Below are 14,774 nucleotides of genomic sequence, written 5' to 3'. Positions count from 1 at the left end.
ATGTGTTGTGTGTCTATCTATCTATCTATCTATCTATCTATCTATCTATCTACTGTATCTATCCCATAGCCATCTATCTATTCAAAAAAAGGCAGCATTCCATTCCTTCAGTGAAAACGTGGAAGATTTAATCAACCCACATGTCTGGGCGACGTTTCGGCTCCATACGAGCCTTTCTCAAGCAGTGGGTTCCTATACTTAGTACATATTTATATGTGTCTCAACAATCATCAATTAATACTTTTTTAAATTTACATTACATAAAGTGCATTAAAAAAATAATATATTATGCATTGTTTCCTTTGATTAACAAAGTGTACCTGGGATAAAAGAATTTGCAATGCCACCATTATATGCATATAAGAAGAGCAAGAACATAGGGGACTATTTGGTCAAATCAGATGTTGGCTCTTTGAGGAAAAGTACTCAGTTGACACTAACGAGTAAAAAGAAAAAGGGATGTTTTCCTTGTTTAAATTGGGTAAATTGTACACACATGAAAACGGGCTCTACGTTTCAGCACCCAGTAACCGGAAAAATATATGAGATAAAAGAATATTTGACATGCAACTCAGACTACGTAATATACCTCCTTATGTGTCCATGTAATCTTTGGTATATCGGTGAGACGACCTGTGAATTCAAGGTGAGGATCATCCACCACCGATATACCATAAGAAAGAAGAGGATGGACCTCCCAGTCCCCAAACACTTTGTAGAATGTAACCACTCTGAAAAAGAACTCAAGTGCAAAATAATAGATGGAGTTCCAACTCTGAGAAGAGGGGGTGATAGAGAACAAATACTTAAAAAGAAGGAGCTTAAGTGGATATATGAACTTAATACCCTTAAACCTGGGGGTTTAAATGTGGACTTTAAAATACATACGGTGATTTAAGGGGGAATATGTGAACCTTGCCCACTGAGTATAGTTGACAATATGTAGGTGACAAATAATGTTACTTAGAGTTGGGGGTATGAAGTATCCCTAATTTTAATTATTTTTAATTTTTTTGCCTTTCAGATATATGGCCATGGATAACACTTACCCTGGGAGAATGTGGTATCGTGGAGGACGAAGACAATATAATATAATATGTTCTTTTTTTCTTCATTTTTTCTTTCTCCATTATTTTTGTTTGTTTTTTACAGTTTTGTTTTTTTAATATTTTGTCTGTACATATTTGATAAAAAAGGATAGCAATAATTATTTTGGATAAAATAAATTGTCCTTTAATGAGTGGATGGATTGTTAATCAAGTGATAAAAAATTACTATTAAAAATCTTTAAAAATAATTCTATATGACATTGAAATTTTCTGTGGATGGTGTAGGTGTCTGTTCGGGACAATGGTGAAACTACCTTATAGTTGAACTTGTCACAGTTGCAACACTTTGGTCTGGAGGGATCATTTGGAGCATTTGGACGCTATGTGACCCCGGAGACAGCCTGGATAAGGTGTCATCCGGTGCATCAGGGTAGGATTAGGTAGGATTAGGTACCGTAAATATTCCGCATGGGGTCATAATGCCACACCAGAAAAAATGTATATATAGATATAGCCTTCTTAAGTTCAAATGAAAGATTTGCTTCTAGTGTAATGCCATAGTGGCTTCAGCGCATGTGCAGTTGAGAAATGGTCACAGTATAACTTTACAACAAGCATGGCGCAATAATATGTCTTTGTACATGCGCATATAGAAAAAAGGAGCTATATAAGATGTATTACTGGTTGACAATCCAATCCATAATATGGACAAAATACAGTTTTGTATGGTCTAAATGAAAGGCGCTACTGTGTGCATTTGCGTGTGCGCAGATAAGGAATTTTGATATGATGCCATAACAAATATGGCGTAGGAACGCGAGATTGCGTGTGCACAATTAAGAAAATGCCAGACAGGACTGATCATTGGTTAGTAATTCATTCCATTGTAATGACGCGTTGAGATCATGCGCAATAGGTTTTATTGAACGCTGTATATCGTGTATGGCCTCCTCCATGAATGCACAAGTCTCTTTAGGGTAAGTGTAAACAATAAGCAATAACTAATATTATAATCTATATAGCAATCAGCCGCATATTGTGAAATATGATCTGAGGAGCAATTTGGTGTTTAGCAGTAATATGAATGAATGTAAAAACACTAAGCACTTTGCACATGTACACTTTATGTTAATCAAGGGAAACAATGCATAATGTATTATTTATTTTTTTAATGCACTTTATGGAATGTAAATTAAAAAAAGTATTAATTGATGATTGTTGAGACACATAAATATGTACTAAGTAGAGGTACCCACTGCTTGAGAAAGACTCATATGGAGCTGAAACGTCACCCAGACATGTGGGTTGATTAAATCTTCCACGTTTTCACTGAAGGAATGGAGTGCTGCCTCTTTTTTTGATTACTTGTGAATCGGTGTAATCATTGGACGGATCACCTGGGTGCCTTGCACTCGAAGATAAGTAAAGTGTTGTGCTGTTCCTTTTTTATACTCTATCTATCTATCCCACATCTAGCTATTAATCTATCTATCTATCTATCTATCTATCTATCTATCTATCTATCTATATATCCCATATCTAGCTATTAATCTATCTATCTATCCCATATCTATCTATCTGTCTATCTATCCCATATCTATCTATCTATCTATCTATCTATCTATCTATCTATCTATCTATCTATCTATCTATCTATCTACAGTATCTGTCTATCTATCCCATATCTATCTATCTATCTATCTATCTATCTATCTATCTATCTATCTATCTATCTACAGTATCTGTCTATCTATCCCATATCTATCTATCTATCTATCTATCTATCTATCTATCTATCTATCTATCTATCTATCTATCTATCTATCTACAGTATCTGTCTATCTATCCCATATCTATCTATCTATCCCATATCTATCTATCCAGCTATTATCTATCTAGAATTTCTCAAGTTTGAGAAAGGTTCATGTGAGCCGAAATATTGCCATGCCATGTGAGCCAAATAAAGTCCACCATAACCCTTGGTAAGATAGATACAGTTGAAACTAGAAGTTTACACACACTATATAAAAAGACACATATGCATGTTATTCTCAATATCTGATATGAAATCAGAATAAATCTTTTCTGTTTTAGGTCAATTAGGATTACCATATTTATTAATAATTGCCAAATGCCACAATGAGAGAGAGCGAGTGTTTTAAAATATTTTTATTACTTACTACAAAGTCAAAAGTTTACATGTGATGGTGTTTGGAAGCTTCTGATAGGTTTTTTGGCAACATCTAAGTTAATTAGAGACACACCTGTGGATGCAGTTTAATGCACACCTGAAACACATGGCTTCTTTTTGTAGCATCATGGGAAAGTCTAAAAAAATCATTCAAGATATCAGGAAGGGAATTGTCGACTTCTACAAGTCTGGCTCATCCTTGGGTGCAATTTCAAGATACATAAATACATGAAGGTGCCTCTTTCATCTGTACAAACAATTATATGCAAGTACAAACAAGATGGGAATATCCAGCCATCATACCGCTCAGGATGGAGATGGGTTCTGTGTACCAGAGATGAATGTGCTTTGGTCTGACATGTGGATATCAACCCAAGGAGAAAAGCAAAAGACCTTATGAAGATGATGGTGGAAGCTGCTAAGACTGTGTCAATATCCACAGTGAAACAAGTACTGTATCAACTTGGGCTGAACAGCCACTCGGCCGGCCAGGAAGAAGCCATTACTCCAACAAAGAAGTTAAATTTTGGAGACATGTCCCGTGGTCTGATGAAACTAAAATTGAACTTTTTGGGTATAATAACCATCGTTACATTTGGAGGAAAAAGGGAGAATCTTGGAAGCCTAAGAACACCATCCCAACTGTGAAACACGGGGGTGGCAGCACCATGTTGTGGGGTTCTTCTGCTGCAGGAGGGACTGGTGAACTTCACAAAATGTGGCAATACTGAAGCAACATCTTAACCCATCAGCCAAGAAGTTAAAGTTTGTACGGAAATGGGTCTTCCAAATGGACAATGACCCGAAGCATAGTGCCAAAATGGTAACAAAGTGGCTTGAGGATAAGAAAGTCTATGTTTTGGAGTGGTCATCACAAAGCCATGATCTCAATCCTATTGAAAATTTATGGGCAAAGCTGAAAAGGAAGGTGTGAGCAAGGCCACCTACAAACCTGAATCAGTTACACTAGTTTTGTCAGGAGGAATGGACCCAAATTCTGACCAACTATTGTGAGAAGCTTGTAGAAGAATATCCCAAATGTTTGACCCAAGTCATTCAGTTTAAGGGCAATGGTACCAAATACTAATGAAATGTATGTAAACTTTAGACTTTGCAGTAAGTATTAAAAATGCCTTTGGCAGATATTTATAATTACGGTAATCCTAATTGACCTAAAATGGAAAGGTTTTGTCACGCTGCAGCAATGCAGGTGTGTGCAGACTCCATGAAGGAGAGTGAGTGACAGAAAAAGAGGTCACACTGGCCACACCGCAGCCCAGTGCAAGCTGCACTGCGCCACCAGGTGGCGACAGAGAGTGGTCAAAACAAGCCAAGTCCGTATAGTTTAAAGGGGAAAACAGAACTCGTGGTCTAAATACAAACCGAGGGTCCGAACCAGCCAGGAGCAAAGGTACCAGAGACGTGAGACAGAGATCGGAGCCAGAGTAAGCCAAAAGGTCAAAAAGCCAGACAGACGTGTGGTAACAAAAACTGGAAACATGAGACAAAGTCAGAGTTTTAGCCAAGTCACAAACGGAGGGGATACACACCAGAGTCAAACTAGGTCGGGTACAGGAGACAGGTCAGGAACAGGTAAGGGAGGTCAAGGGAAAAAGGAACACAAGGGTTTCACAGGTAGCAGTTCCAGCAAGCCCAAAACTATCACTGACACAAGCTGCCAGCAAGAGAACTAAGAAATAGCCACTCCCAAATCAAAGAGAGGCAGGAATAGTTAACCCCACCATGACCAGGCCCGAGCAGGAGAAACATGGCAAAATCCGACCCTGATCATGACAGGTTTATTCTGATTTTATGTCGGATACTGAGAAAAACATGCATATGTGTCATTTTATAAGGTGTATGTAAACTTCTAGTTTCAACTGAAGGTAGGTAGATAATTCTGTAACTTTGGACATATAATAATAGTTACCAGGAGAAAACAAGGGCTGACAAACTTCCAACAAAGTCTCCAGTACAGTCCTGGTCTTGATCCAATCATTTCCTTTATATCATCACTAAAGCGACTAACTCCTGTTGAAAATACACAAACGCATTATAACCAAACTCTACAAATCTGTTGCAATAAAGTAAAAAAGAACAAAACAGTCATATTCTAGGTATGAAAGATAAAATAAAGGTATGCAAATTGGCAGACATTTGGTTTGTCGGGTGTATGTTAGAGTGGATGTCAGGATTGAAAAACAAAAATAATTATTCATCTGAGAGCCATATTGTTTTATGTCCACTCTAGGCCAATAGAGCACAACATTACCAAAACCCAGTAGCCTGGCTACTGGTGGGAGCAAAGGGGGTGCAGTCGCTGTAGGTGCCTGACCCAGAGGAGCAACCGAGGTTGCATTGCAATTCCGAGTGAATGACGACCTTGACAATTGCGCTGCATTGTAGCAATGACACCTAGCAAACTTTGGACGAGTGACAGGTGTCACAACTAAAGTCATTATGTATCCATGTAGCCCCAGTCTCAGTAATTAAATATACTGCATCATTTTCATATGGCAAGAAGAATCCTGTTTATATGACTCTCATTTGCTAATTCACATCATGAGCAATCTAACGCTATAGAGATTGTGAATGGCGCTAAGTATTGGCACGAGTCCTCCCAGGAAGTGAAGGTCCTGCAATTGTGGAAATCCTGTGAATTTAACATAAATTTGTGAGATGGGAATACCCCCTTAACTTTTTGGTTGTGAAGCAAATAAAACAATTTTCAAGATGTGTATCAATCTTGAAATAAAGTTATAATATGAAATTGATCAGCAATGAATTTTGGACTAATTTAGATAAAACTAAAGACCAAAATAATTAGGACAATAAATTGTGCATACTGTATAGGAAACACTATTGATCAGTACTTACCATAAAACCATGCAATTCCAATAGCTTCAATGAGTACTCCAAATAAAATAGAGGTACCTGCTGCAAAATGATCAAGTAGAGTGAAAACGTAAATTCCACCCTAATGTAAAAAAAAGAACATGGCTGTTACATACAGAAAGATACTTATATATCTTCATAAATGACACAAAAAGATTGATGTTCCCTGTGAAACGTGCCTTCATTAAATCACATTGTGTAAAAGAGTGCGGACATTTTTAGGTCTTCATGAAAAATTGTGAAAAGAAAACATTGGTATTGCCAAAAAGTTATTGAGTAATTGTCAGTTTGCTACGACAAAACACAATATGTAAACATATGGGAGAGCTTGACCTTAGTCTACATTGTACATCATGTTCTGTAAAATTGATTTAATTTTGAGGCTACAGAGTTTTATGCCTTTCTTCGTCCTTATTATACCACAAAATGTCTCCTTAAACTGTTAGATTGTGGATAGACTTAAAGGGGTTGTCTCAATATCTTCAGTGCTGGAAATTTCAAATTGGTTGTAAAAACAAGCAGCATTGCTCGTTACCTGTTATTAAAAACTCTCTTTATCCTCAAGAATGGAGAGATTTGTAATGCTATAGTTTACTGCTCGTTGACTAGGTTTTCGTCCATTTCTGCAGTCTCAGGTCTCTTAGGCAAGTAGTGCAACACTTAACAGGTCGTTGCTATAAAATTTATATGCACTGCTCCAAATCTGTCCTCAATTGGCAACATTGGATAGTGGAAAATCTGATAAACAAAATCAGCTCACCCTTGGTAGAAACACTGCTTTGTGTTTCAGTGTGATAAGCAATGGGATCTCGTCTCTGCCAGAAGTCAGAAGAATTTGCAAAAAGGTAAGGATCAAGCTTAAATCCATAAAATCCAAAATTTATTGTTTTATTAAAAACATAAAGGCACTACTACATGCACCTAGGCATAGGTATGAGTTGGGTAAAAGGGAAGGAAACCTGACACGCTACGAATACTGATTGTGTTCTTAGACTCAGTCTGCTTTTAATGAAACAATAAATTTTAGATTTTATGGATTAAAGCTGGATCCTTACCTTTTTGCAAAAACATTGGATAACGCACAGTTCAGGCCAGTGATGAAACCGTGCTGCTGACCTAGGCTGTCAATCATTCAGGAGATAATTGCACCCTACTCCTGTAAACAGAACAAGGGGACGCCCCTTTAAATATAAACTTTTATTACAAAATAACCTAATTTAAATCAGGTTTTCTTGTTACATGTATTTTTTTACAATGTGTATTCTTTTATATATTAAAAAAACATAATTAGTAATCCGGAATTTTCACACCAATCACTGGACTCATACTTCCTTTCTAGAAGAGTTTTCCACAAGGCTCTATATTATCAGAGACAGGATTACAATGATAGGTAATGCCTCTATAAGCAACTGATAAAATGCAATCTACCAATCACAATAGCAATCACATCTGATCCTGTTGCCACTGCCTTCACAATGAGCTTTGCATATGCTCACTAGATTATTCAATACCAAAGATAGGATTGGATCTTGCATATTGTGGCTATGTACATATGTTGTTTCCTGTAACAGCAGGAAGTTAGAGTTAGGGTACCGTCACACAGTGGCATTTTGATCGCTACGACGGTACGATCCGTGACGCTCCAGCATCGTAACAATATCGCTCCAGCGTCGTAGACTGCTGTCACACTTTGCAATGTAGGACACTGGAGCGATAATTTCATGACGTATGTGCGATGTAGAAGCCGTTGGTTACTATGCGCACATCGTATACAATATCGTGCACACCTTTGTTACACCATGCGATCATGCCGCCACAGCTGGACACTAGACGACTAAAGAAAGTTTCAAACGATCTGCTACGACGTACGATTCTCAGCGGGGTCCCTGATCGCAGGAGCATGTCAGACACAGCGAGATCGCTGGAACGTCACGGATATATCGCTGGAACGTCACAAATCGTGCCGTCGTAGCGATCAAAATGCCACTGTGTGACGGTACCCTTAGCCCAGTTGACACTGTAAAAATTGCAAGATTTCTGTTTTTCTAATTTTAATGCTGAATATGTATAAAAAAATTGATATATATATATATATATATATATCAACACATAACATACAAATTTAGACAATAGTTCTCTTTCTGATTGTAGATTCCTTCTAGCAAAAAATACAAACCATTTGTTCAGGATTAGAAAAAAATGATTTTGTTTCCATTTATCTCATTTATAAACATTACTATTTCTGTACATGGACAGTTAAAAAAATTAATACCACAATACCAGGCATATTACATCAACTTGGTTTCTGTTGTTTCTGGATTCTAACCTTGTATCATTGTTTTAGTAACCAGATATTATTACATTTTATTAGGATAGGTCTAATTGTATTCACCAAAGTAAACATTGCCAGATTTGACTTAACCAGTAAAATATAATACTCCAGAAATATGTTTTCCGGTAATGAATGGCTGTTTACTGATTTTTGTTACCAAAATTTCATCATCTACCATTTCTCTTTCCATTCATTAATAGATGAGTACCCCTAAAATGGGAGTCCATTAGATTTAATGTTCACTTGCAGACTTAACTAATAGAATTTTTGCTTAACAATTTTTGCCAGGAAGATGTTTTCAAGGTCTTATCATAAGAAGTGCACCACCCCTCTGACTCCTGAATTCCTGTTTGCCTTGGATATATGCACTACTGAAGATTGAGAGTTTGCCTCAACTACCTGCTCTCCAACTTTGCAAGCAACAGCTAAAAGCCTCTGAAGTGACCTCCATCATTGGCAACTAGCTATTGCTACAGAATTTAAAATACTTCATTGTGCACAACGAGTAGGATTTTTAATAAAGTTGCTTGTTTAATATTAAGCAAAGTTGACCGTTTTTACAAACACTTTGCAATTTTACCCATTTAATAAGATAAGAAAATGTCTTCAATATCCCACGAAGTAGTATAAACTAATTGTCATACACTTAAGTGACCTATAATATTGCACTATAATTTGGAAAGGAAGGATCTTAGTATTTTGTAGAATTTTAGTGACTGAAGTATTTACTAGCTAAGGATCTCCTGATATGAAACAACGTACATTGGTCACACAGGAGAGGGATATGAAGAAGGTACAGAAAACAATGAAAAGTGTAAAAAGCTCTCGATGTCTGCGTAGGAACTTGAATTCATCAATGAGTCCTGTTATCACTGATTCCATTCCTCCCATCTGTAATATCGAAGGAAAAATAAAATTAGTTAAATAATCAATTTATAGAGACATTTTGGTCATGATAATACAGGGTGGGTCATTTATATGGATACACCTAAATAAAATGGGAATGGTTGGTGATATCAACTTCCTGTTTGTGGCACATTAGTATATGTGAGGGGGAAAACTTTTCAAGATGGGTGGTGACCATGGCGGCCATTTTGAAGTCGGCTATTTTGGATTCAACTTTATTTTTTTAATGGGAAGAGGGTCATATGACACATCAGACTTATTGAGAATTTCACAAGGAAAACAATGGTGTGCTTGGTTTCAATGTAACTTTATTCTTTCATGAATTATTTACAAGTTTATGACCACTTATAAAATGTGTGCAAGGTGCTGCCCATTGTGTTGGATTGTCAATGTAACCCTTGTCTCCCACTCTTGACACACTGATAGCAACACCACAGAAGAAATGCTAGCACAGGCTTCCAGTATCCTTTGTTTCAGATGCTGCAATCTCATATCTTCGCAGCATTGACAATTGCCTTCAGATGATCCCAAAGATAAATGTCGAAGGGAGTCAGATCGGGAGACCTTTGTGGCCATTCAACTGGCCCACGACGACCAACCCACTTTCCAGGAAACTGTTCATGTAGGAATGTTCGGACCTGACACCCATAATGTGGTGATGCACCATCTTAGGTGTCAGGTCCGAGCATTCCTACATGAACAGTTTCCTGGAGAGTGGATTGGTCATCATGACCAGATGAAAGGCCACCGAGGTCTCCCAATCTGACCCCCTTAGACTTTTATCTTTGGGGTCATCTGAAGGCAATTGTCTATGCTGTGAAGATACTGCAGCATCTTAAACAACGGACACTGGAAGACTGTGCTAGCATTTCGTCAGCGGTGTTGCTATCAGTGTGTTAAGAGTGGGAGAAGAGGGTTGCATTGACAATCCAACACAATAGGCAGCACTTTGAACACATTTTATAAATGGTCATAAACTTGTAAATTACTCAGGAAAGAATAAAGTTACATTAAAACCAAGCATACCATTGTTTTTTTCTTGTGAAATTCTCAATAAGCTTGATGTCTCACATGACCTTCTTCCCATTGAAGAGCTGTGTATCTAATCCTATCCTGTGTGATACTGACTGCTGAACCATGTATCTATTTCTCTCCTATGTGATACTATCTGCTGAACCGTGTATCTAATCCTCTCCTGTGTGATATTGTCTGCTGAGCTGTGTATCTAATCATATCCTGCGTGATTCTGTGTTCTGAGCTGTGAATCTAATCCTATCCTGTGTGATACAGTCTGCTGAGCCATGTATCTAATCCTAGTATCTAATCCTATCCTGTGTGATACTGTCTTCTGAGCTGTGTATCTAATCCTATCCTGTGTGATACAATCTGCTGAGCCGTGTATCTAATCCTATCCTGTGTGTTACTATCTGCTGAGCCGTGTATAAAATTCTATCCTGTGTTACTACTGCTGAGCTGTGTATCTAATCCTATCCTGTGTGATACTGTCTGCTGAGCTGTGTATTTAACCCTATCCTGTGTGATACTGGGCTGTGTATCTAATTCTATCCTGTGTGATACAGTCTGCTGAGACGTGTATCTAATCCTATCTTGTGTGATACTGGGTTCCCCCTGGGCTCCCCCTGCAGTCTGTGGCAGAGGGTGGTCTGCGTCGGCACGGTAATGAATTATGTTATTTCCAGCTTTACAGAAGGAAGATAACACCATAGAAATGATAAGAATAATAGGCCTCAGTTACCACAACTGTCTACAAGGAAAACATTTGATCATAGCGACCAATCACAGCTCAGCTTCACACACACACACACACACACACACACACACACACACACACACACACACACTCATTTTAATAAATATATAGATGTACACATCTGTATAGAGCATACAGTATGTACACTGAATACAACTATAAACTCAACACTTTTGTTTTTGCTCCCATTTTTCATGCTGATTGTGGCATTTTGAATGTTGGTTCACTCCTCTTTAATGACTGCATCAAGTTGCTGAATATTGGCATTAACTTGAACACAATATCATATACAACGTTCAGGGGCGTAACTGCGACCGGGTCTGGCAGGCCAGGGGCCCAGCAGGTCAGAGGCACCCGAATAAACCATACCGGCATCTATGATGTACATGCCATATAGAGGCTTAGGAGGAACCATCCTACTGTCAGGCTCCTGTGACTGCTGTAAGGCACTGCTCCTGAAAGGGTTAACCTTCATCACTACCTATGTGTCCACATTACAGACAGTGGTCCTATATGGTCTCCATATGCCCCGTAGCCCTCATCGCCGCCGTCACCGCAGCCCTCACAGGTCTAACCCCGCACAGAACGGAGCCTGCGCCGACAGGTTTCCATAGTGACGATCGCAGCACCGACTGGTGACAGGCATGTCAGGGAGCACAGGACCATGACATAGGCGGCAGGGATGCGGTCACCTGCAGCTTACTGAACATGGAGGAATCCCGAGCAGAGGAGACCGGACAGAAAGAGGCTGAGGGTCAGGATGGAGAGGAGGAGGAATGAGGAGGCTGCGGGGAAGATGAAAATCACAGGGAGGAGGAGGAGCAGGAGGCAGGGCCAGCGCCTCCCAGATCCTCCATGCTGGACACTCAGGTGTGTGTGCTCCCAGTGGTGTCCTCTCCTACCCAGGGGGATTCTGCCAGTGCAGCCCTGTCTGCAGCTGGTGCTGGGGTGCAGGGACATTATTTTCTGTGCACGATGCATAAGGGGACATGTAACTACCATGTACACACCCTGTAACTACCCTATACATGGCCAATAAATACCTTGTACCTACCCTATACACAGGGGCATAACTACCACAGTCGCAGTGGTTGCCGCTGCAACCGAGCCTGGCAGGTCAGGGGCCTGGCAGGTCAGAGGCACCCAACTTTCCCTGCCACCGCATTGAACTATACCAGCGTCTATGACACCAGTACAGTTCAAAGCAATGATGGAGGAGAGAGAGTCAGCTCTGCCTCTGACACTGCAGGTACACGATCACATCACTTCATCGTGCACCCGCTGTGTGCAGGGCCCAGGCAGTGCAGCATCTGCACAGGTGATGGCAGCCGCCATATTGACGGAGCCTGTGGCTGCTGCTGGGCCCAGGAACAGGTGGCTCTGGAGATGGCAAGGGGCGCGTGGACCCAGCCACCCAAGAGGGGGATGCTGCAGCGGCTGTATGGGACCGGCGGCAGTGAGGTGTGTCTGCTGCCCATGTGTCGCCATCCCCGGGCCCCTGTGACACCAGCCCAGTTTCCTCCCTGCTCTCCTGCACCCCATGTCCACGTAGGTCCCCAGGTTCAGGTCATTGTGCTCTTCGGGCTCCCGTATGCACCTTGTCACTACTCCCGTGGTCCTCCAATGCTCCCCATCTCCCATGCCTTGAGTCCTCCTGCACCCTCATGCATATCCTGCCCCTTGTCCCCGTGTGATCCATCAGCCCTGCTACCAAGTCTCCCCTGTCCCCTTTCTCACCATGTGTTCCCCATCTATCCTGTCCTCATAATCCCTGTGCCCCCTTCTTCTGTGCTCCCAAGTCTTCCCCGTCTTCCCCTGTCCCCTTACAGCCCCGTCTCCCCATGCGTCCCTATCTACTCTGCTCTCGAAGTCCCACTAGTACTTGTGTGTCCCCTTGTGTCAGTCTTCCTTGACCACTAGTCCCCGTGTGTCCCCTTGTGTCATTCTCCCTTGCTCACTAGTCCCCGTGTGTCCACTTGTGTCAGTCTCCCTTGCCCACTAGTCCCCTTGTGTCAGTCTTCTTTGCCCACTAGTCCCCATGTGTCCCCTTGTGTCAGTCTCTCTTGTGTCACTTTGTGCCAGTCTCCCTTGTCCCCTTGATTCAGTCTCCCTTGCCCACTAGTCCCCGTGTGTCCCCTTGTCAGTCTCCCTGGCCCACTGGTCTCCGTGTGTCCCCTTGTGTCAGTCTCCCTTGCTCACTAGTCCCCTAGTGCCCTTCTCCCCTGCCTCCTAGCCCCCTTGTGTCCTCTTGTGCCCTGTCTTCCTTGCTCACTAACCCCCCTGTGTCACCCTTGTGCCTGTCTCCCCTAGCACCCTTGTGTCCTTCTCCCCTGCCCCCAGTCACCATTTGCCCATGTCTTTTTCACTGCCCCTGTATGGAGGGGCTGCATTATACTATGAGGGGGGCTGCATTATATTCTATGGGGGTTACATTATATTGTATGGTGGGGCTGCATTATACTTTTGTGCGGTGGCTGCATTATACTCTGTGGGGTGGCTGCATTATACTATTTGTGGGCTGCATTATACTGTATCGAGGACTATGGGGAATACATTATACTATATGAAGAACTATGCATTATACTATGGGAAGTGAATTGTACAACATGGATGATGATGGCAGTGCATTATACTATATGGAGCACTATGAGGCGTGTATTATACTATATAGAGGACTGAGCAGTGTATTACACTATATGGAGGACTGAGCAGTGTATTTTAATATATGGAGGACTATGAGGAGTGTATTATGCTATATGGAGCACTATGAGGAGTGTATTTTATTATATGGATCTATGAGGAGTGTATTATACTATATAGAGGACTGGGAAGTGTATAATACTATATGGAGAACTATGGGGAGTGTATAATACTATATGGAGGACTATGAGGAGTGTATTATACTATATGGAGGAATATGGGGAGTGTATTATACTATATGACTGTGAACTGTGCAGTATATTATATAGAGGACTATGGGGGTGCATTATATTATAAGGAGGACTATGGAGGTGCATTAAACTTCCTATATGGATCCCCATGACTTCTATGTAAGACCCTGATGAGTATAATGGTTTATTTTTAGTGATGAGTGAATATACTCGTTGCTCGGGTTTTCCCGAGCACGCTCGGGTGACCTCCGAGTATTTGTTAGTGTTCGGAGATTAAGTTTTCATCGCCTCAGTTGAATGATTTACAGCTATTAGCCAGGTTAAGTACATGTGGGGGTTGCCTGGTTGCTAGGGAATTCCCACATGTAATCAAGCTGGCTAATAGCTAACAGCTGCTGCGATGAAAACTTAATCTCCAAACACTAACAAATACTCGGAGGTCACCCGAGCGTGCTCGGGAAAACCCGAGCAACGAGTACACTAGCTCACCACTATTTTCTTTTATACATTACATAACAACAGCAGTACGGGGGACAAACATATACCAGGATGGGGCACCGGATAGTTACGCCACTGAGGTCACACTATACAACTTTGCAATAAAGTTATAGTGTGCGAAATGAATAGGGAAAATGTGAATTTGGGTGGAAAATATTTTGGCATGGTGGGGGGGAAGTTCACACCGGGGCTCATAACTTTGTAGTTACGCCACTGGTGCCGATCTATAGCATCCCAAACA

General features: G+C 40.8%; 1 protein-coding gene across 1 annotated transcript in view; it reads right to left on the bottom strand.

Annotated features, from left to right (window-relative positions):
• The window catches only part of SLC6A3 (solute carrier family 6 member 3), a 192,969-nt gene that overhangs the window by 38,416 nt on the left and 139,779 nt on the right, over window positions 1-14,774 (bottom strand). Inside the window, exons 9-11 of the mRNA XM_069732277.1 lie at window positions 9,230-9,358; window positions 6,118-6,217; window positions 5,171-5,271 (exon numbers count right to left, since the gene is read on the bottom strand). Of these exons, the coding sequence (XP_069588378.1) occupies window positions 5,171-5,271; window positions 6,118-6,217; window positions 9,230-9,358 (330 nt within the window). The remainder of the gene's footprint in view (window positions 1-5,170; window positions 5,272-6,117; window positions 6,218-9,229; window positions 9,359-14,774) is intronic.

The sequence above is a fragment of the Ranitomeya imitator genome, chromosome 6, assembly GCF_032444005.1.
Source record: "Ranitomeya imitator isolate aRanImi1 chromosome 6, aRanImi1.pri, whole genome shotgun sequence".
NCBI lineage: Eukaryota > Metazoa > Chordata > Amphibia > Anura > Dendrobatidae > Ranitomeya > Ranitomeya imitator.
The sequence above is the reverse complement of the archived record's forward strand: the minus strand, read 5'-3'. Positions and strand labels throughout refer to the sequence as shown.